Source organism: Triturus cristatus, chromosome 10, assembly GCF_964204655.1.
Source record: "Triturus cristatus chromosome 10, aTriCri1.1, whole genome shotgun sequence".
Classification (NCBI taxonomy): Eukaryota; Metazoa; Chordata; class Amphibia; order Caudata; family Salamandridae; genus Triturus; species Triturus cristatus.
The window spans coordinates 795407060-795431625 of NC_140593.1; the positions used below are offsets into that span (position 1 = coordinate 795407060).

Sequence of the window (24566 nt, forward strand, 5' to 3'; positions counted from 1 at the left end):
CACACTCTCAAAGCCAGTGCTGTGTCAGGCCATATAGAAAGAATCCCATGGGACGGTCATGTACAGATGAGTGACGAATTTATGACTTTCAGATCCCCAACTTATACTTCCAAGTATACATGTAAAGTTTGCTCCTGACTCACCTGAAGGACCATTGTTCTGCTCTCTTCTTTCCAAGTTGAGAGGGGCAGTGCAATAGGCTGGTACGTCTTTTGTGCTAAATGCAACCTGTGGTGGGATGACAGCACTTCCTGTAGAAAGAAATCTAAGTGTGAACATGTTATTCCTAGTAAACACCTTATTTACTGCCTATTTTAAATAGGTAGACTGTTCAGTAGTTTAAAAACAATGTAGCAAGGTATCAGTATAAGTGTGAGCTGCACCCTGTAAGAAACTGACTCTATATATACTACACCAAAATGAGGTATTGTGTGTATAGACTCCAAGTGTCCCCAGAGGTAGGCAGAGGTTAAAGTTAGCTAGAAACTTACTCTCCGTTTGTGGTAGAGTGGTTGAGCAGTAGGGCAATATCAGAGGACAGTGTTAAGCATTTGATGTACACACTCTGTCAGCAAATGAGTTCACACACTCAAGAACTGAACTCTAGGTCAATTGTTTTTGTATAAAAATATACTGTTGTTTATTTTTAGAACCAAGCAAGCCTGGCACAGGTAAGCATTAAATACTTTTCAGTAATAAGTTACTGGAAATAGAACAGTTTGAAAATGCACTAGAAATTGTACTTTGTTTGATTTACAGGGGAGCAGTAGTATGCAACACTTAGCAAATACAGTACATTGAAATGAATAGGCTTTTCCAGTAAATTGCAGGTAAGTTACTTTTCACATTACTTTTCTAACTCAGTGCTGGATACCTAGATTCAGCACTGGGACATTTCCTGCAAATAGGTAAGTAAACACGTTTTGGTTATTTGTATGATTTTTAAAGAATATTTTTAGATTTCAAAACTCCACACTTAACCCCTTCGGTGCTCATGACGGAACGGTTCCGTCATGAGCCACGGTTGAGCTGTGCTCATGACGGAACCGTTCCGTCATGACCACGCCCGCGCAAGAAACCGTCAGCACAGCGGCGGAATTTGCGCAGCATGGAAGGGGTTAAAAACATTTTGGAGAAAAAGTGTCAATGTTATCCTATGGAGGGAAAACAGGTTAAAGGTTCACAGGTAAGTAATCGACTGTGGGAGTTAAGGCTCTGGGGTTAGACTCAGGGGTCCCCCTGGGTCAGTGATGCACTGTTGTTGCACCCTCAGCGGCACTTGGGCGGCCGGGTGCAGAGTGTTGAGGCCCAATGTTATCCAATGGGGGATCGGGGGCCTCTGGTTGGTGGCTGCTGGCAAGCAGGCCACTGGGTTGTGGGAGCAAGCCCCTAGGGTTAAGGTCAGGGCAAATGAGGAAACAAAGTAGCACAAAAGGTGCACCTTCAGCGGCACTGGGGCGGCCGGGTACAGAGTGCTGTTTCGACGTCGGGCGCCCTGTTGTTTTCTATGGAGAACCTCCGGTTTGCAAAAGCACTGCAGGCAGGGAGATGAAGGACTTCTGGGTGCGACCATCACTTGGAGAGGTAAGTTGTGAAGTTTGAAGTTGGTTAGGCACCATCGGTTTGGGCACACAAGGCCGTGGGGCGTCTGGTGCAGGGGTGCCTTTTGGGGTCGGATCTTCTTATCAGCTCCTGGTCGCAGTTAGGGGGGGCCTTCTGGATTTAGACTGCAGGCGTCGGCTGGAGGCTTGAAGTAGGTCAGGGGTCACCGGACCTCGGGTCAGGATCGCTGGGTTGACATCCTCATGGTGTTTTTTCCACTTGAGCTCGGGCCGGGTTCGGCGGGTGCAGAGTGGGCTGGATTCGCGGTGTCCTGTCGGAGCCAGGAGCGGCAGTTTGAACACGTCCGGTGTTCACGGGATATTAACTCTTTGAAGTGAAGGCAGACAGGTCCTCCGGGATTTTTGAGGCTGCTGGCTGCAGGACACACCGGGATTTCGCAAGAGCAGGTTTGAGGGGAGACAGGCCTGTAGGACTGGGGCCAAGTCAGTGGGTGTCGTCCTCTGGTTAGCTCTGCACGGCTCTTCGGTCCTTCTTCTTATCTTCTTTTCTTGTCGTTTCTGGATCTGAAGAAGCAAGGTTCAGGGTGACCCCTAAATACTACATTTGGGGGGCGTTGCAGGTAGGTAAAGGGCAGGGACCAATGGGTTTCTTCCCTGGGGTGGGTACACCCCCTATTCTGCCACTCTCCAGTTGGAGGGGGGGCAGGAGCTTGTCCCTGGTTGGCTGGGTCCCCCCATCCTCAAGATGGCGGAGACTCAAGGTTGTGCTTCACCTCGCCTCCCCCACCTGAGGGGTGGAGTTGGAAGAGGTGGGCACACCTCTCTTCCTCACTTGTTTTTCCCTCTGGTTCTCCCGCCCAAATGGGGGGGTAGAACCAGTGGGGACCAGTTGCTGAAAGATGCAAATGGTCTGGAGAGGCTCGCAAAGGCGGCATGCCTTTGACGTTTCTCCTTTGTGAACCCTGCCCATCCTGGGGGAGGAGGCTTGGCACCTCGTCCCAAGATGTGCATTGTTTCAGGCCCCCGAGAGCAGCAACTCTCGACCCAGGGGTCCAGAAACATGTCTGGTGGTGGCAGCCTAGGCAGCCATTCAGTCAGGTCACTAGAAGTTGGTCGAGTTTCAGAGGGCATCTCTAAGATGCCCTCTGTTTTACATTTTACATTAAAACCCACACTAGCATCAGTGTAGGTTTAATGTGCTGAGGAGTTTGATACCAAACTTCCCAGTCTTCAATGTAGCCATTAAGGAGTTGTAGAGTTCGTAATGACAAACTCCCAGCACCATATACTCTTAATGGCAGCACTGCACTTACAGTGCCCAGGAATGGACTTGGGCACTGAAGGGGAACAGGGCTCATGTACCTGTGCCCTCACCACTGGCATAGGGCACCCAGCTAGAGGGGTGACTGATGTATGCCAGGGCAGTAGTTTGTGGGCATGGCACACAGGGATGTGTGCCATGTCGACTCTTCACTTTGTTCTGCACCAAGACACACAGCCTGCAAAGGCAGTGCGTAAGGGTCAGGGTACAGGGCCTCTAAGGGTGGCACAATAAGTGCTGCAGCCCTTAGAGGCCTTCTCTGGTCACAGTGCCCTGGGTATCAGTGGTACCATTTACCAGGGGCTGACATGTGGCCAGAGATGCCAATTGGGTTAAGGCATCAATGCAGTTTTAGGGAGGGAACATAGGCCCTGGGTACCTGATTAGCAGGAGCCCAGGGCACACTCAGTCAAAGAACATCAGCAATTCAGCAAAAAGTGTGAGCATACTATGCAAGAAAGAGGGCACTTTATCACCCCACCCCCCCCCCCCCCCCGGGTCGTATTATGCTTTTTCATTGTTGGCGCCAGGCGTACCTTTTAAAAGGTGCACCGGGCACAAACAATGAAAATGCACCCTATTACAATAAATGCGCTGCCCCAGGGCATCTGCGAACACGCTCTGCCATGTCTGAGACTGCACCCGCCTGCAAGCCCCTATGCAAATGGGAGAATACCCCCTGACTGTAGCGTTGGCGCTTTAAGTGCTCCAGCGCTATCAGTATTACTGAAGGGGATGCATAAGAGTCTGCGCCCCCTTCTGTAAGACCAAAGTGCCCCAGGGGCGTGCAAAGCGGGCACAAACGTCCATTGTGCCCAAGGGGCACTTACTGTAATACAGTCCCAGATCTCTTGGCTGCCTTTCACCTGAGTTATCTGCTTTCACAATAAATGGTAGGCTGAATGTGTGGGTGTTTGGCTTGAGTCTCTTTCCTTATAAAGCTCCTCCCCTTTCTGCCCTATATGTCATGGCTATTTTTAAGTGTAGCTATTGACAGCTGTAGTTCTCTTGCACAGATGTAACAATCTATACCGACAAACAGGCAAAATATCAGACCCCTGCAGTCACTGGATATTGGCATTGTCATTCACAAATTGATTACGCAACATTCATAGTCACTGGTTGATTAACTGTCTTTCATGGCATATAAAATGTTCCCAGTGCATCAGCATATGCTTACGTCAGACAAAATCTCCATCTATGGGGATCTCAGGTCCTTTGTTGTCAGTCAGTCAGTGCGTCATATTTGAAGGTGCTAGCTTGCATGTTCCTGAACCAGTAAATAGGCCCCAAATGTACGAAGCTTGCTGTGTCTGTTCGATGTGGAATCCATGTGTCTGCCTCTCCCATCCCTAGCGCCGCAGGCTTCCTGTCATGGACTATGGAATGCCAGCAGTGTGTTGCGTCTTGCCACGAAGTAATAACATTCCAGCCGATGTTGTGTAAAAGTGGGTTTATTAATAGAAACCAGTAACAACACCAAACAGGTCTAGTTTAATCCTCAGCCCCTTTCCAACTGCCAGTCCAACACCCTCAGCATTCTACTAGAACCACATGACATGATGCCTCACTGTAACATTACTGCCACAGCAAGGCCCATAAAACGTAACACAATGCCTCAGGCTTTAGGGTTCCCAGGGCAAAAGTCAAGAAAGACGGATAGCTCCAAAAACAGTGATTCGAGTAACAGCAAAAGAGTCTTGAGTAAGCCTAATGGTCTAGGCCTCCAACACACTGAATAGAATCACCTGTTGCTGGATGTTCAGGAAGATACTCACGAAGAAGATGATGAGGTGAGGCGAGCTGGGTGAGGAGATAAAGGAGTTGAAGCTAGTCAGTTTTATGGTGGACTAGGCAAGTGCAAATAATATACCTCAGTTGAATGCGGTGAGGGTTTCTCCTCTAGTGGATAACTGTATTGTACAAAGTTGTTGGAAGTCTATTATACATGCTGCAGATTTTGCCTTTGCTATTCATACTCTCATTAATATTAGACTTATGTATGGTAGTCAACACAATAATCCACATTATTTATAGCAACGTTCCCTTAGCATATTTCAATGTGACTGTGATGTTCATCTGTTGTTCCATCTGAGCTCAACTGAGACAAAACATTTAAGAAATGCTCTGGAGAGCCTAGAAGCTGCTCATCCTTTGAATGCTGACCCTCTGACACAAAAATACTACTTATGACAAAGAAAAGAGGAAAGTGGGAGGGGTCAAAGAATGTTTTAAAAGTCACATTGGTGAAAGGGGTCAAAGTGACTGAAGTAGAACAAATTAGGCCATCCTCAAATTCCACCAATGCATATATAACAAAAACTCGATGATCACGCTCTCTCAAACGTCAACAATTCAGGACAGCATTGTACACTCACTTATTCTTTCACCCCTGGACTTACTTATCCATCCATGCACTCAGTCAAAATGTAGTCACCCGCTCATGTTCTCACTCACCAACAAATCTAGTCCATAACCTGTTCATCACCTATGCACTCTCCCATGTATTTATTAAATTATTTATTAGCTGTTTTATATAGTGAGAACATACACAGTGTGTGACACCTCTTCCTATTCAATCACTTTCTAAGCTGTTTCTAAGCTACAGATCAAAGGGTGAGCACAGCATATAATATACAGGAAGTGCAGTAGAGGACTCTTGCACGAAACCCTATCTTCTCTGGCACATCAGTGATCATTATTATCAAAAGTACAACAGTGAAATTGTAAATGGACTGACAAAGTATTCCACATTGAGGTTAGTGTCATACATGAAAATGCACATGAAATTAACAATTTATCAGCAAGGACAGTAAGAACACCCATATTATAGGAAATGTTTGTGCTAATTAGAGAAACATTCAGCAAAGAGAAATAACTTGTACCATATACATATCCTTTATAAGGACAAGAGTGGAAACAACAGATTTTTCTGTTCTGCTTTTTAATCAACTATAAGACGTGTTTGTCCTCATGCTTGGAGGGACGGTGTCCCAAACCCTGAGAGCACTGCCATAAAAGGGCTGTTTCAGTGTCTCAGTCTTCTTGAATGATTGGCGTTTGATACGCAGTATGTATGTGCTCCACAGTTGGCGTTGGCCCATTGAATTAGCCAGTTTCTTGGTCAGATAGGATGGTGTACGTCATTGAAGTGCCTTGAGATGCAAGCTTATTTCAAAACAATTCAAGCCTAATGGAAAGCAATTTTAAAGTAATCAGGATAGGGGCACTATGATCCCATGGGTCCAGGGCATGCCTATTCGCTGCCTGTAGGGTTGCCTTAAGAGGGGCTAGGTGTATTTTAATGATTTCTACACATAGGGATTGCGCAAAGTCAAGTGTCATTAATACTATGACTGGATAACTTGTTTGAAATCATCTACAGGGAGGAAGGATCTATTAAATGTAATTAGCCTGAGCTGATGCTGCACCCTCTTTGGCCAACGCGTTGATGTGATTTTTCCAGTTCAGATTTGTGTAGAAGGAGGAGCATATGATTTAGAGCATCAAACAATGACTGGATTTAACAGTTTAAAATGGCTTGGGCCAGAGAGAAGAAGGAAACCAGTCTTAGGGGGACTGAGCAGACATGGAGCGTTAACATCCTGTTTCGGATTTCGGCCAGGGCCTGGGCATTATCAGAGGAACTTTTAAGGTAGAGCTGAGTTTGGCAATGTAGAATTGAGAAGAGATATTTGAATGTTTAAGAGAGAAGACTAATGGTTTTATACAACAATTGAAAAGAGGGAGCGAGAATTGACCCTTTAGGACACCTTGGTGGAGAAGATCTTAAGCCTTCTTAGCCAACACGTGTTTCGTTTGCTGTTACAGGGGATTACCCCGCGACTTCTTCGGGCTGAGGTCAGTTTCAAGTAGTCTCTTAGTTCCGGTGATAATTCCAACCCGGAAGGGGTTCCTATAATTTCTGCACCTGGAGAGGTAGACTATTTAGTCTTGTGTCCGAATATCTTAATGTGCTTCCAAGTGTAAGGGAGTTTCATTTAGAAGAACGGCCCCATCCGGCAGTATTAGGTAGAACCCCTTGGATCTCCAGGCCGTGGCGTGTTCGCCGTGCTAAGAAGGCTTAAGATCTTGAATTAAAGACATCTGAAAATACAAAGACATGCATCATTGTGATATTTTATGAAACTTTATGTATTTACTTTTAAATGTGTGCAGAAGATTTGTATATATAGTAGAGCAGTCCGCTGGCCACACAAGTGGGTATTTGGTGGTTTTTCCCTACCTTATGCACCGTGCCAGATTACCTGCCATACCTGATTTTTACTTGTGATAGACCTTAGAACGCCTTTTGCCTATTACTGACCACCGACTGTATACCTAATACTTACAAGATACCTCGGATGTCCTGACCCAATCTTTCAATGCGGAGAGATATTTGTTCAAGGAATTGGTATTGGCTGAAATGGGCATCGTATGTCACTGGAGGACAGCAACACTACCCACACAAGACCTGGATGCGTGGCATTTTTAATATGGCCTCTTATGATAAGACATTCTACAAACTGAATGACCGAATGGCACAGTTTGAGCACATTTAAGGTAGGTTTCATAGACCACGACTATGGAGCTGTGCAAGGGAATATGGTTTAATATTCAGCACATTTCCCATCTTCCTCCCCAAGCCAGTCATTAGTCACCCTGCATAGTCCCTCAACGAGTAGACTTGCTCAATCATGTAATGTTAATCTTCATGTGGCTAAGCTGATACTATCCCTGAGATCTGTATGAATTGTCCCCAGTGTAGTAAACTGGAATTTAGTTGCAGTTGTACACCACTTTTTGCCCCTTTTTTGACTACCAGATGCTGGTTCAACTCTGACAGTGCACTGAGGGCTGCTAACCAGACATCAGCGCCAGTGCTCTTACCCCTGAAACTAGTCAAAGTCTAATTATAACACAATCGGTAAGGACTGTAGCACCCTTATAGGTCCCTAGTAAACAGTACTCATGGTAACTCGGGCATGGGTACTAAAGAGGATCCATAAGGTATCATGCCACCCTAGGAGATCCACAAACAAATTGCATGCAGGCTGCCATTGCATGGTGCATTCCATGGGGCAAACCATGAGAGAGAACCCGACATGGCACACTCACTGTGCACCATGCCCAATTCACTGCAGGTGATATAAGTAAGTCATCCATACAGCAGGCCTTACAGCCCTAAGGCAGGGTGCATTATATAACAAGTGAGGGCATATCTGCATTAGCAGATATGCCCCTGTGCGGTCTAGTTTCATTACTAGATGGGACAAGTGAACAGGGAATCCATCTTAATTATATGTATAGGGCACTAGTCATTACAAGTTCCCCAGCTACATGATGGCTTTACTAAAAACCTATGGTGTTTGGTATCAATAACTTATCTTAATAAATCTTTACTGTCGACATTACAAGCTTTATTATAACATGCACCCTGAGGGCACCTAAGAGGTACCCCCTGAAAATCCTACCACTATCTAGTGTGCAGGCAGACTGGTATCAACCAGCCTGACACTAGATTTGGGTTTCTGATCCCCTTCAGGTGACAGCCCACGCTCCATGAGTCCAGAAACAAGGCCTGCTCCGAGGAAGGTGTTTAAACCTCCTCCAGCAGGATGGCTAGTTACTTAGCATATTAAGGCCAGGGGCTTCAAAGCCTGTGCTGCCTCCGATATGCGCTCCCGGCTTCCCCAAGACCTGGGAGATACCACCTCCTACCTGAGGCCCATTTGGTACCAGGGCAGGTGGGAAATTAGCTATGCAAGTAGGAGTGTTGTACCACCAGGCTAGTCACACACCTAAGGTAAGCTACATGACATGCTCCATGAAAGGAGGGTTCCACCACCTTGCTTTAGTTGAATTAGAAACTCTGGGACAGGGTTATACCCACTCCCCACAGGAGGTGGTCATATAGGTGGTGTAGTGATCCCAAGTGTAAGTATCCCATTGGCTGCTATCCTTCACTGCCCTTAAAACCCCTAAATTGAGTATTTAGGTGCCCCCAACCTGACACCAGGAATAGAGCTCTACCTGATCAAGAGAAACAAGGACAAAGTAGAGCCGAATAACGCAAGAACTGTGGGCTAGCTGTGGACTTGGCAGCAAACACTACCTGCTTGCTCCTGTTTCAATTATTGCAAAGATCCGACTCGTCCTGCAACTGAGTATCCTCCAATAGCCTTGGAGGGCTACCAGCACTTCGCCAACCTACCAGCATATCCCTTCCACTTCCCTGCAGCCTGAAGGCACTGACAGCAACGTCCCTTTCACCGATCTGCTGACCACCACATCCACCAATCCACCATCCACCAATCCACATCCACCAATGCAGCAGCCACCCAGGAGGAAGTAACTGTGCTCCAGGAGGTCAGATTTATCTCCCCGCCAAGTTTAGAGATGCCAGGAACCCCAGGAGCCACCCTACACCAATATCTGTGGCACCGGACCCCGGCAACTAGGCTTTTCAGTGTCCAGCCCAGACACCAACACAGCCAAGACCTACCTACTGAAGTGGGACTTACGCTTCAGAGAGGCCATCTTCGAGAGTGACCCTGGTGAAAGCCTCCAATGCAAGCGACCCGCTGAAAAAAACACCTCCACAGCCCAAGTACAAGCCTACCGCTAATGCAGCCTTGCCCCAGAGACCATCAAGAACCCAGCCCTCCTTTGGGTTCCGACAGACTTGTTCCCAAGTCCTAACTTTCAACATTTTCAGGTTTTCTCCAGAAACTTTAGCGGTAGAATTTGAGGCACCCATGCGACTAGAACCTCTGCACCCAGACACACCAGGGCAGGTAAACCAAAACTGCAGGTGGTTCTGGGGACCTTGGCCCCTACTTACCTTAAGTCCAGAAGAACAACCCAGCAACTCGTTTACAAGTACCCCTATGCAGTATATGTTTCTCCCAGAGGATAACATTACCGCGTTCAAGGCTCATGCCTCAAATATGACAGCTGTATTTTCAGTGTTTCTGAAAAAACTAACTAGAAAAGTACTTATCTAATCTGATAGTTCTCGGTGTGTAGATTAACATAAAAATGTATGTTGTTTTTCTAAATTAGTGTCGGACTGCCTTATTTAGTGTGTGTCTCATTTATTGTCTCTGTGTGTACAACAAATGCCTTACACTCTGCTCTAATAAACCTAAGGCTGCCGGACCACACTACCGCAAATAGAGCACCTTGAGATTGTTAAAGCAAGCTCCTGTACACTAATAAGGGATACCTGGACTCTCTGCACATAGCACCACATTTTGGTACACTTTATTGTGAGGCAGCTTCCTACACCCAGTATTAGTAATTTTAATACTCCCAGTACTTCCTTGGATAGAGGAACTATCCAAGCAGGTATTGGGAAGGAGGACAGGTGGCGTTTGAGGCGGTATTGGCACATGTGTGTCTTTACTAGCTATTACGACTCTGGTTTGTTTACTTGTCTACCAAGATGGCTCTTCGTAGTACATGTCAGACTATTATATATCATTCTGTTAGTGTTTTGTCGAATTAAAGTTATTGGCCATGCAACTGTTGCGTTGTAATATATGCCCTGATCGCACAAATGACAATAGGTTAATTTTTATGGTGTTCTGTTGTAAACAAAACAAAGAAATGATCTAAAAAAATAGAAGGAGTGTGAACAAACCTATTTTTAGACAAGTCAAAACTGGAGGTATTAATGAGGTTCTGCCAGTAAGGCCTAACAAAAGAGCAGATTTCTCTGAGGATGGTAAGGGTTCTATAACATGTAAGGATGGTCTAGTATTGTGGTGCTGAGTAAATCAATGTGTGTGATTTTATGAAGAATGACCAGATGGGCTTAGATTTCGAGATGGTGCTAATGCTGTCAAAGGGCCAATGGGTATGTGCGAGAGAGAGTTTAATCTTTCTAATTTATCCTAAAAAAAGACAGAAAAGATCTCATGTTTATCTTTGGAAACGTAATGTGTTCTCCTTGATCCAAAGGGAGACAGTAGTTTTCCTGGATGGTTTAATGAAATGTCCATCCACCTATTCACTCACTGATTAAACTCACTCGATACTCATGTGAGACCTGAAGCGAAAGGGAATATTACTTTGTCCCTCACAACGAGCCAATTAGTGGTTTAGGCTCACACAAAATCAAGAAATTATACGCTATCGGTTAGAGTGACTTGGGCTCTACAGACTCTCAGGACCAGATACACAAAGGTAACTTACACTTTTAAAAAATGCACACTTTTGAATAAGTTTACTATTTTTTATTCGCAAAGCAAAGTGTAGGTTATTACTATAAAACAGTAGTAAGTCCAGGCACTACACAAGGCCAACCACTGCTACTGCAACACCCTTATATAGGAAATAATCGAGGTAGGAAATTCAAATAAAACTTCATAGGAACTACTGTTAAACTAAATAGTATAAATATTAAAAAATATAAATGCAATTTATTGTTAAAAATATCTTTTTAAAAACTATACATTTAGGGGTCTATTATGATGTCGGGCGGCTCGCCACTGCCCGCATGCCGGTGTCGATACACCCGACATCATCCCCCGCCCGCCTCCCATTTCCCCCTGCCATATTATGATGGCAGGGGTACTGCAGTGGACGGAAAGACCGTCCGCCGCTTTTCCGCCCGGTCGACAAGTCGACCGGGGGGAAAAGGGTTGAATATGGTGGCGGTGTCTGCTTGACACCGCCATCCATATTACAATGTGAGCGGGAAATAGCCTTTCACCACGGAAAGGCATGCAGGTTTCTAAGTTGGGGGCCCGTTGCGGGCCACCAGGATGTTGGGGGGCACATGGGGGGTACCTATGGGACCCACTTGCATTTGCATGGACGACGTGGCAGGCACCGCGCGGTGCCTGCCCAGTTGTGCACGCAAATGCACAAATGCCTTTTTTGTATTGCAGCGGGTGCTGCTGACAGCACCGCCCGCCGCAATGCAAAAATGCAGAATGCGCCCGCCACTGTGGCAGGCGCATTCTAATTGCACATGTGGGACCGCCGTACACATAGCGGGCGGTCCCATTTCCCGGGGTGATGGCGGGCAGACAAAGTCCGCCCGCCATCGTAATAGACCCCTAAATATTTAATTATATCGTATTTTAATATCATTTTGAATAAAAAAGAATATAGCAGTAACCTTTATTAACTGCATTGATTTACATTAATTTTAGAGACCACTATTAATACTTATTAATGTATAATAAAAATGTTTTTCCTAAGGTTTGAATCTATTTTGTACTTTAAACTTCCAAAAAGTAATTTCAATTTAATATATTTCTTTTAATTAAACAATCATTTAAAAATTAAGTTAATTATGTTATAGCATAGCACTTTTCTTTATTGTGTTCTACATTTAAAATAGATTTATAAAAATGAATGTACATTCATATTTAACATAATTATTTTTAATATTCATTTTCTGCAGTTCGGGTGGAGATCCCAGCATGGGAAAGTATAAAGAAAAATACAAAAATTGTGAATAAGCAAAAAGTAGTGAACTTACTCAAAACTGTAAATTACTCAAAAGTGTAAGTACCCTTTGTGAATTAGGCCCTCAGTTCTAAAAGTCACTTATTATGTTGTTATCTGATGCAGATTTGTAGAGCGCACTATCACACAGTGGGGTATCCTAGTGCTGAGCAGGTGTAGGTCTGGCCAACCCTAGTGACTAGTGACTGCTCAAAAAGTCTTCAGCTCCTTGTGGAATTCAAGAAGTGAGGAGGAGGCTCAGATGTGTACAGGCAGGTATTTTCATGCTTTAGGAGTGAGATAGAAGAAGGTACGTCTGCCAATCTGATTTTCTGTATACGTGGGATGTATCCGGATGAGCTGAGGTATTTGGAGGGTTTGTGGAAGCAGAGGTGCTTGGTAAGGTATCCTGGGCGATTGTTAGTGCATTCTACAAATGTGCATAATTTACATATCACCTGGGAGGGGATACTGGCACTGAGCAGGTGTGACTCTGGTCAAACCTAGGGCCTAGTGGGACTACTCGAAAAACCAGGTCTTCAGTTTCTTGCAGAAGTGAAGAAGTGAGGAGGCTGTTATGTGAGGCAGCAGACACCAATGTTAGGAATTCTCACCATTAGAAGATAGGGTGCTGAGTAAACTGCTAACCAAAAATGGGATCTCCCTGATGTATTGGAAAATCATGTGGAACTCCCCAAATGCAATGATCAAAAGGAGAACGGACTGTGAGAGAGACGTAGGCCCACTTGAGGACAGGAGTGGGAGGAGGCCCTCCAAGCCCCCCCAAAAAAGTCACAATAAGATCTGAGCTTTGCCTGATACAGTTGGGGATATTGCACTGATTGTATTACTCCAGGCAAACACTACAGAAGATGTGGAGGGCTAGCTGCAACAAATGCAACAGGGGGGTGTGATGATTGTCAATGCTAGATCTGTTAGCCCCACTGTGAAATGCTGTTCACAGTGGGACTCCACAAAGATCACAATTTCTGTTCTTGGTGGTAGTGTCTCGGGGTGAAGTTCTTTGAACGTGCTCTTGTCTGCATTGTCTTGGCTTATACTCTATTTGTGCCCCAGTTGTTTGGAGTGAGGTTTCATCAGTCTAATTTCCCCCATGTACCAACTGCCTGGGATCTAAATCTTGTTATATTGCTGTGTTTAAAGGGAGGTAGGGAGTTGGCTCAGGAGGTGATCCAGTGGTTGAAATTCTTTATGGCTTTTGGGACGTTGTAACTGTGTTCAGGTGGGTGGGTGTTGAGAGCGGATTCCAGTCCTCATCAGTAATGCTGCTCCAGTTTTGGCTGTCTGGGCTAGTAGTGGTGTGTGTGTGTTGGACCACGAAGAGGATGAGTAAGTGGTCTGTGTAGGAGATTGCTGTGGGCTAGTTGACTTGGATGTTGTTGAAGGTGGTAAAATAGGGCCCACAAAGATTTCCAGCAAGGTGGGAAGACCCCTTCACTCGTTGGGTGAGGCCCAGGCTTCCAAGGTCTTCGATGAGAGGGGTCAATGTGGTTTTCGTGGTGGAATTTGAGTTCTCCAATTAGGATGTATTTGCAAGCCCCGAAGGCAAGTGTTGCAATTAAGTCTGTGATGGTGTGGTTAAATTAGTGCACAGTCCAGGTGGTCTGTACATGAATGTTCCTTTTAGGGTGAAGTTAGCTGTGCCGTGGAGCTTGAAATATAGGTGTTTGAAGTTGGAGAATAACATGTCAGCTGATGACGTTCTTCTGGATGATGGAGGTTCCACCTCAGGGCTTGTGAAATCTGTCCTACGTGGTGATTTTATAGCCAAAGGGGATGGCTGTGGCAAAATTAGCTGCCGATGCGGAGTTCAGCCAGGTTTCAGTGCGAAAAAATAGGCATTTTCATGCAGTTTGTCCCAGATCTCAGTGGCTTGTTTAGTGAGTGAGCAGGTGTTGAGAAACATGCATGTGAGAGCACAATGTTGTGTTGGTAAATGTAAAATGTAAATGTCAAGGTACTTCTAGAGCGCACTGTCACCAGACAGCCACCTTGCGGTGTCGCCTTTGCGGTTTCCTGGCGCTGATACTCATACCGCTGTGGAACCCCTCCTGCCTTTCCCTGTGAAGTGTCCACTCCTGGGCACCCCCAGGGTGAAGCCAGACATCCTTAGCGCTGTTGGGGCCGGTGTGGAGGCTAAGCAAGCTATTGCCCAGAGTTGCAGCGTGGGGCCCGTGATTAGAATAGGCACCGAGGCGAGAATAGACAGGTCCGAGGAAATTGAGCCCGAGCCCCGCCGAGGCAGGAATCGAACCCTGGTCCCTGGCCAGAACTCTGCTTCAGGGTCTGCCGCTCTAATCATTGAGCCACACTCCTCCACTCGCTGCAGGACTGTGTAAGAGAGTGGTGTGCTGGGTGCAGTGAGAGTTGAGTGTGGGTAAGTACATCAAAACGTGCAAGAAGTGTAAGAGAATGCGCAGTCAGTGTTGTGAGGTGAATAGAGACAGCAGCATGGGGAGAGGTGTATGGGGTTGAGGGTAGGAAGAGTCGCAGTGGGGTAACGGCAGGAGGATTGAGAACAAGGGTACCTGGTGCTGGATGTGGTATAAGCGCAGACAGGCTTGCTTGGTAGGCCTTTCGGCACACCAGTGCATACCTGAGGCGTGCGTCACTGCTACAAACAATATTAAGTAGGTCCTGTGAGGGAAAGAGTGCTGTCTCTTCCTGTGCAGATAGATGACGGAAAGTACAGTGATGTCACTTCCTATGCAGATGGATGTTGGGTAATCCAGTGATATCGCTTCTTGTGCAGACGGATGATGGAAATACGCCCTCGTGATCAGCTTCTTTAAAGGCAGTTATGGCTGGAAACCACTAACCTTCTTGCAAAGTGGATATTTTGTGTTTTGTTGGGGCTTTATGAGCAATAAAATCTTTATGGCACCAAGTTACAACACCTCATTTGGACAACTTTTAAGCAGGTTCCACTTTACAATGCATTACTCTTTGCTGCCCTGCAAGGGTTTAGCTCCTCTAAATGCACATAGAACAGCTTTCTCATCTTTGATGGCAGGCCACTAAAGCAGAGCTTCCACTAAAGAAGGCTTGTTTCACTCTTTCAGAGAAATAGCAATTTCCATAATCATGCCCCTAGACATGCTTCTGTGCTGGTACTGTAGTGCTTCTCTTAAAGTCCAGACAAGAACAAGCATAGAGAAGCTTGGGAACCTTGTATATCTAAAACCGAGCATACTTGCAGTAAAAACAGGATTAGTCAAGCAAATGTGTGCTCTAGGTGCAAAAGTCATATTTCCCTATCAACTTAGGAGAGAACATCTTCACAAGTTATATTTCTGGGCTTTCACTAAGAAGGTCATGAAACAAGTGGACAAGAAATCGGGATTCTCAGCAAGGATGGACAGATCTTTTCAGGGAGATTGCTCCAATTTTTTAAACAGCCCTTGCCAGAGGACACAGATGGCCATGGGGATTGGGTCCTATTCAAAACAGACTCCGAGAGTGCGGTTAGCACACCACCAGACAGAACTGCAGATACAGCAGTCAAGACACCTTGTATTCACAGGCTCTGAGCTGAAATTACATTGCAGCTAGAAACTAGACGAGCGGAACTTCAGAGACCTAAATGAGGCACAACACCATTAATACTCTAAGAACAAGGAAAATCGAATGGCCTTACTGTCTTAGGAAGAAGTACCACCATGGACATAGATAGCACCTAACAATAAAAACATATGCATGTTACAAGAGCTACAGCCCACTCGATACAGGCAGGTGAAGGACCCCAGTAAAGGGGTTCTGAGTAGATAATGCCAGGGGGCAAGCAAAACTCCATCATACTAGGCGTACTGTCACATAACTATTGATTTTGCTGCTACCAACCATCAGATAGTCACATAACATGACTCAAAGAATTAGCATACACCAAGTATTGTGAGCATAGGTGCATTCTCTGCTCTGGTGTGCCAGGTGCTCTCCAGGAAATGGTTAGAAAATAAGGGGCACATAATGAAGGTCAGAAACAATTAAACAGTAACATGAATACACAGTTCTTTGGTCAATGTAGACTTGTACAGATGTGATACCTGGGTCTGTAAGAGGTGACTTCTACTGTTATTGCATCAGATTAATGTTTTCGGACAGGTACCTTGTTATTTGCTTTGTCTAGTGACTCTTTCTAGTTATTTAAACAAACATACACTGATCACCAAAAAACAGGTACCTCCCTGAACAAATGGCTGGTAGTCCGTGATCTAGGTGACCAAGTATTCACAGTGTAGAACTTACTTACCTTTGGTAACCCTCTTTCTCATAGACTCTATTTTACTGTAGATTCCTCACCTTCTGAATATTTCCCAACCATCAGATTGGATCTGGAAACATTTTCAACAGTACCTCAGCCCGTCCGTAGGATTGCACGTGCAGCTCCACAGTGATGCCGTTTCACTTCGGAAGTAAATAAATAGGTGTTACTCTTGTGCACTGATGTCACTTGCTTTCCAGGATGTCTGGTCCCCAGAAGTAGAGCCCCAGCAGCAAAATAGCTTTGAGCAATATGCAGCTTCCTAGACTTGGGATCTTATTAATGGATAGATTCTAATTAACAGATGGAACAGTCGGTGAGGAATCTGCGGTTAGATAAAGCAGGTACCAAAACGAGTGTTACTGAAGGTAAGTAACCTATTATTCTGATAGAGACTTCTCAGTGTAGATTCCTCACCTTTTGAATACATACCAAAGAAGCACCTTTTTAGAGGTGGCTCTGTGAATGGACTCGTATCAAAATGTCCTGTAGGACTGGGAGGGCAAAACGTCTTTCTCAGCAAACCTGGCTATTCGGATAGTAGTGCTTTGTAAAGGTATTTTCTGGACACCCACACAGCTGCCTGGCAGATGTCCAGGACAAGAACTCTGCATGGTGCCAACTCAGTGGTAGCTGCTCTGGCCCTGGTAAAATGAGTTTGCAGCTCTTCCAGAGGGTGCTTTTTGGTAAAGCATAGCAGATCAGAAAATGCACAGGATGATCTAGCAGGAGATGGTCCTTTTATGCACGGTCTTGACTTCTTTTGCTATAGTTAACCTCTGAAAAAGCTGATCATCCACCGGCGTTCTTTGGCATGATCGATGTAAATGCCCAGTGCTCTTTTCGAGTCCAAGCAAAGGAGTTGCACCTCCTCCTTGGAAAGAAGGTAAAACGCAGCAGAATGATATTTTGACTTACGTGGGACAGCATTACAACTTTTGAAAGAAAAAAACAGTTTACCTGGGAGGAAAGGTGTTGATACAGAGACATTGAAGCTCACTCACTTGCCGTGTCGATGTTAGTGCAATAAGGAACACTGGATTGGGGGTGAGAAGCTGCAAGGGACAACGGTGCAGTGACACAAATGCAGCGCACATCAAATATGTGAAGACTAAGTTAAGGTACCACTGTGGCATGACAAAAGCAGAGGCAGAAAACAGATGCTGTAGGCCTTTCAAAAATCACAATCACAACAGGTAATTTAAATAATGAGAGCTGATCCTGCACCAGTAAAAAGGCTGAAAGAGACAAAAAGTACCCTTTATTTGTGCCCAAAGCCTTGCTAGGCGAGGGACAACACCAACAACAATTTGTTACCAAGCTATACATTTGTCCCTAAAAGGTGTATACTGTCTTTGTAGGGTGATGCCTGGCTGCCAAGATGACGTAATCTACCTCCGGAGGAAGGTCAAAGGTGTCCAGCTGTTGCTGCTAAATTTGCAAGCATGACCGTGGACATTGCAAGGGCCTGGGTGCAAAACCTGCCTTGTTCCTGCTAGAAGAAGATGGTGCCACGTGCCTATAGGGACATTGTCATCTTCACTAAGTTAGCATGAGCACGTTGCAGCCTGCCTGCTGCTTTGCGCACGTTACTACATGTATTTATTTTTGCAATAGTTTCTATGGCTGTTTTCACATGAGAAATCATTGCTGTGTTCACACTCTGCAGGTACCTGGGATTTTGTCTGAACATTGTGAGCAACGTCGAACAACAATGCCCCTTGTTATTTTGTTCTGGCCAGGCCTTAGCACCTCAACAAAACATAGATGTAGATCTACTCTCTATAGGCTAAGGTATGGGGTCTGCAGACAAAGCCCATAGATCTTCTAATATATATTAATACTATTCCTATGCAAGGAGAGGGAGGTTAGGCTATCCTGTCTTTTCACAATGACATTTCCTTTCATGATTTATGGACTAACTGCTAAGCTGACCGTATTTGTATTATGCACTTTCCTGCTTGTTGTGGCACGAATACTGCATCTTTGAGCACGTTAGTTAAAATAAATATTATAAACGTGTTCGTGTCTCTGTCAGATCTTACTATGGACAATTTCAAGAGTGCGAGCGAAAGGGTGTGCCTTGCTACCGCGATTCCTGAGAGATCTGGGAGTGTTGTGTTCTGGGATGTCTAATCATTTGTTTCTCTGTGAGTGAGTAAGAGAGCAAGTGAGACACTATAGCGAGTCGGCCCTGGGCTCATGGGTACCAAGGTGGTAGGATGACTCAGTCCCTATACACTACTGTCCCGTAATCCTACACATAGTTCTGCTTTGGGGCAGAATCCCTGCAACAATCTTTTACAGTCCACTCCGAAATCTGGACATGGTCATAAAAGTGTCCTGATGTTGGGCCCATCGAGTCTTCAAACCCCACTGCAGAGTCAGCATATGCCACCGGCATGTTTGACCAGCAGGATACAGGAGGCCATCAGTCCCAGCAGCCTCAGCGTCGCACATACTGAAATCCAGGACAGAGGCTAAAAGATCGGGATCATAGCCTGAATGTCCTGGACTCTCCTTTCCAGGCGAAAGGCACGAAACAGGACCGCATCCAGAATGGCTCAGATGAAGGGGAACATCTGAGAAGGAGTCAGAGGCAAATTCAGCGGATGATAGTAAACCCCAAAGAACAGGTGTTTTGCAGAAGTCTGCCACTCATTGAAGTAGAGAAGGACTGGGAACTCTGACCTCCGAAGATGGACAGCTACCAGTGTCATCACTTTTGTGAACAGCCAAGGGGCACTGGTGAGACCAACTGCAAATATTCCTGTCACATCAGAAACTGCAGGTAGCGCACATGGGCCTTGTTGTAAATGATCATAAATATCCAGTTGAAATAACAGGTAGTTTATTGTGAAGCAGCACAGCAACCAGGATACACTGGTCAGTACATCAGGAACAGTGCAACTGCCCTTCAGCAAATAGAACAGGAATGTTATTCATAAGATGCCATCATAGTGCACATGCATTATATGAAATAACTAAATAAGCGTAGCAAATGCAAATACAACATATCTTCCTATTTCCAAGAAAACAACAAAAGAAACCATCAAGACAAATTAAAATACATACGTTACATATCCAGAAATCTTTTTAGAGAACATCTAACACGAACAGAACTTTTAACTCTTGAAGCCACAGTATCGTTGGAAAGTACCATGAAAGGATCATCTGCTTGTTTGGATATGTTAGAACATTTTGCAACACGTTTGACATTCCATAACCTACCATCTTGGGTTATGACACTGTTGTCAAACACTCTTACAATTTTCATGGGCTTACCAAAACTATCGGAACACTTCGTGTTGATACCAGGTTTCTTTACTCTGACCCAATCACCTCTGTTGAAATTGTGAGACTTAGTTTTCCACTTACTGTCATACCAGGTTTTGGTTATAAGTTGTTTGGATCCAACCCTTTCTTTAACTCCAATTATCATGGAGTCAGAAAATGACTTGTGTCTGCACTTCTCTTTAAACCACCATGGACAAATCTTAGATGCAGGGTCTCTGCCTTTTAGAAGCCGGAAAGGACTGACTTCTGTAGTAGTGTGGAGCGTAATACGGTACAACCATAATTTTTCCCTCATAAAATTTCTCCAATTCCCACCAGTTTTAAGACTATCTGAAACATAGCCCTTTAACACTCTATTAAAACGTTCCACCAAACCATTCTCATGTGGTTCATAGACAGAGACTGTATAATGTTTGATATTGTGAACCTTTAAAAAACTCTCCATTTCATTTGAAGTGAGTTGTACTCCATTATCAGTTACAAGTGTGGCAGGACACCCTTCTCTAGAAAATACTTCTTTAAAAAACTCAATGACTAAGGTGGTAGAAGCACTTGATGAAAACTTTACTTCAGGCCACTTGGAGTGATAGTCTACCAGGACAAACGCATAGAGTCATGTGGTAAGCACATGAAAGGGCCAGATATGTCAAAAGCAACTTTCTTCCATGGTTCAGTGGGCCATTCAGTACTCTTTAATGGAGGTATGTTAAGCTTCATCATTTTCTCACTTCCCATACAGACTTCACATTCTCTGACCATGCGATCAACCCTGCGGTCTAACCCAGGCCACCAAAAATAGTTTCTAACCAGACGTTTCATGGCTGACATGCCAGGAGGAGATTTATGCGCCAAATCCAGAATGATTTTTTGTATACCAAACGGGGGTACACACTTACCATCTTTGAACATGATATCACCTTCTAATTCTAACACATTCGAAACTTTATACATTGGAATTAATTCTTCTACCAAATTCTTTTTTATCCGGCCATCCTTCTAAAATATATCCTTTGACCGTTTGCCAAATGAGATCTTGCTTCTCACACAACATCCAATTCTCTTCGGAAATATCTTCAAAAGTGCCAGACACCACATCCTGAATAGTTTGATTACTTCAGAATCATCACCCTCGCTATTGTCAATAACCTGACAAGGAAGTCTGGACATGAAATCCGCCATAACATTTTTTTTTCCAGGGACAAGCTCTGGTCTGAAACAGTATTCCTGCAACCTTGAAGTAAGTCTCGCAATGCGAGCTGTGGAATTCCACCCACCACCAGGTGAAAGTATGTTTACTAGAGGCTTGTGGTCCGTTCTTAACACAAATTTGCTTCCCCATATATAATTCCGGTAATGCTCAATAGCCCAAACGCAAGCTAACAATTATTTTTCTATCACAGCATATTTGCGTTCGGTGTCGTTTAGGGTGCGGGAAGCAAAACACACATTCCATTCATCCTTTCCACATCTTTGTGATAAAACTCCTCCAATCCCGTACAAGCTTGCGTCAACAGTAATAACGCATTCTTTATTCATGCAAAAAGGTTTGAGAGTGGGAGCTTTGAGAATTTCAGATTTGATGAGTTCAAAAGTTTGTTGCTGCTCCAAACCCCATTCAAACACAGTCTTAAGCCTCAATAATTTTCTAAGAGGTTCCATTTTGGATGCAAAATTGTCAACAAACTTACTATAGTATTCACACATACCAGTGAAAGATAGTAATTGATCTTTGGTAGTAGGGGGGGAGCATTAACAATACCATCTACATTAGACTTCTTGGTTACCACTCCCTCACTAGATAGAGTGTGGCCCAAGTATTCTACTGAGGATTTAAACATTTTACATTGGTTTTCCTTAAGGGTTAAACCGCTACTTCTTAACCTTTCACAAACTTCAATTAAATGTTTGAAATGTTCATCCTCATTTTTTGAAAATATCAAAATGTCATCTTGAAAACTATGACAATTTCAGCGTTGCGTGCCCTAAGGTCAACAGATACCCTCAATGTTTATCCGGTTTTCTTACCAAAACAATGGGAGAAATCCATTCAGCTGAGTCTATGGATTCAATGATGCCTTCCGACACTAAGTCATCTAATATATTTTTAAGCTCTTCTCCGACATTTATAGGTACCCCTCTTAATCTTTGTTTCACAGGAGTGACATCTTTTGTTAGTTGTATTTTATGAGAAAAGTCTTTTAATCTACCTAGGGTATCTGAAAACACATCAGAATTAATTTTTTAACATGATTTCCTTTTCTTGCAGAGTAACCGTAGAAATGTTATTCGAATGCACATCCTCACCAAGTAACACCGGTTCGATTGAGCGAGGGTTTAAAATAATACCCAACTTCCATTGGTCCCTCCATCCTAAAACATTAATTCCTTTGACAATAATATATAATTTAATACATGTTTGCCTAGACTTAAAAGAGATATTCACATTAAAATAACCAAGCATATCTATTCTGGACCCATCATAGCTTTGTGCAATTATGTCAGGTGGTAACATTTCAGATATCCGTAATACATTACAAATTTTTTCCTGAAAATATTCATTTGAAATAATAGTCCAGAGAGATCCAGAATCAGCCATTAGATCCAACAAAACGCCAGAAATTTCAACTACACACATAGGGGATCTCTTACATTTGTTGGCATCGGCATCACTCATGCTAGAAATATCTTCATATATTGAGACAACAAAACCATTGTTTCGTTTTGCGCATCCACAGGAATTACATTTGTGCAGGGTGTCATTTGCTTCAGACACAGAAGATACTTTATCTTGTACCGTGAGATTGTTTTTTCTTATGTCCCTACATGCGGAAGCAAAATGACCTATTCTCCCACATTTCCTACACTCCTTGTTAATTGCTGGACAACCTCCATAGGATGCTACATGTAACCTACTACCACACCTGTAGCAAATTCCTGTTCCCTCATTTCTCTCAAATTTCTTTTGGCTACTATAATTAGAAGTGCGATGAGGATTTGGTCCTTGAAAAATATGCTCATTTTGTTTTGCCCTGGAATTAGAATGCTCACTTTGTAGTGTTTCAGGACGCCTGACTACGCATTTTTCATTAATGGAGGCACTTGAGGTAACGCCCTGAACACCATCTGACCTTCCGATCCCAGACAATGCAAGAAAATACTTTTTTTTCTTTCTGCTCCCATACGTTCACCATCAATAGCTTTCATATAATTTAGGAATTCTTCTTTCCATCGTGTCCATGATATTGGTGGATCACCTTTGTTCTGAAGAAACTTGTCAGGTGGGTCAAATTGCATATTGATTGCTTGTATGAGTAAAGCACACAGAGTGACAAAAGGCAACACCCAATAAATGTCAATAAATGTATGTATTAATATATATATATATGTTTTCCCTTTATATATATATTAATGAGCAAATAAAATGTACCAATGTATATGAAAGTAGAAGTTGAAATGCCTCACAATAGTGTGATAATCAAAGTGAACAGTAACTGGATTCCTATCAAACCATGCTCCAGCAGATATGGACAATAGTAGTATAACAAAATTGGCTAATAATTTGACTAAAATGTATATGCCCCAATGCTGAAGATTTAATCTATTTTGTAATACTCCATAAAAATGTCTTTATCCTCTTGTGGTATTACTCTCTGGTATGTAAATGTATTCACCGTCTTTAATATAATGCAGCATGAAAGACAAATAAGAAAGCTCTTACTTTAATTTTTTTCCTTTAAAAGTGCACAAAGAAAGAGCTTTCGTGGAAAAAAAATGCATTTCCCTGTGCTCGGCGAGTCTCCTTACCGGGAGTTGCTACCATGGAAACCGAGCAACAAAACTAGCAACCAGGAAACAATTGCCGTGACGTAGCGCATCTCTGTGACATGGCACGTTACGGTCTTACGTGGTGATGCGGCTATGTTGACGTAGGCGATTCCAGAGCGGAATTCAGCAGGGGCTCTTCCGACGAGAGGAATCGAATAGACCAGAGCCTTCACAATGGTGACACGCGCCAATGCGTCAGCACAGGTATTTAGATTTGAAAGTTACTCGCGCTGCAATTGTTTCTGAATATATAAAAATAGATCAAATTCAATTTTTCACGCCGCAGACATCCTCCAAAATTTAGACTTTCACAGAGTGGAACCGCCTCTAAAGGATTCAGTTAGGAAAAGATGCAACAAAGTCCATTTGAATATAAATTCATAGACATGCAGAGTGCTACTGGCGCTGCAAATGCTTTTGAACGAGTAAAATACGTAAAATTCAGTAACTCACGCTGCCATCCTCCTCCAAAACTCATGCTTTCACAGATAGGAACAGTTTCTAGGTGATTCAGTCAAGAAAGGCTGTAAATGGGTCCGTTTTTAATATAAAGTGACAGAACACACAACACCTGTGCTGCTGAATAATTGGTTGGTAAGGTGTTCTTCATCCCATCCAGATCGTCGCCATTGTTGTAAATGATGATAAATATCCAGTTGAAATAACAGGTAGTTTATTGTGAAGCAGCACAGCAACCAGGATACACTGGTCAGTACATCAGGAACAGTGCAACTGCCCTTCAGCACTTAACAGAGTTTCCAATGTTCCAAATAGAACAGGAATGGTATTCATAAGATGCCATGGTGCACATGCATTA

General features: G+C 44.0%; 1 protein-coding gene across 4 annotated transcripts in view; it reads right to left on the reverse strand.

Annotated features, from left to right (window-relative positions):
• Positions 1 to 24566, reverse strand: part of LOC146790006 (uncharacterized) — a 195658-nt gene that overhangs the window by 61484 nt on the left and 109608 nt on the right. For all 4 annotated transcript variants that reach the window (XM_085628326.1, XM_085628324.1, XM_085628325.1 and 1 more), the window contains one exon: positions 144 to 251. In XM_085628326.1, the coding sequence (XP_085484452.1) occupies positions 144 to 251 (108 nt within the window). The remainder of the gene's footprint in view (positions 1 to 143; positions 252 to 24566) is intronic.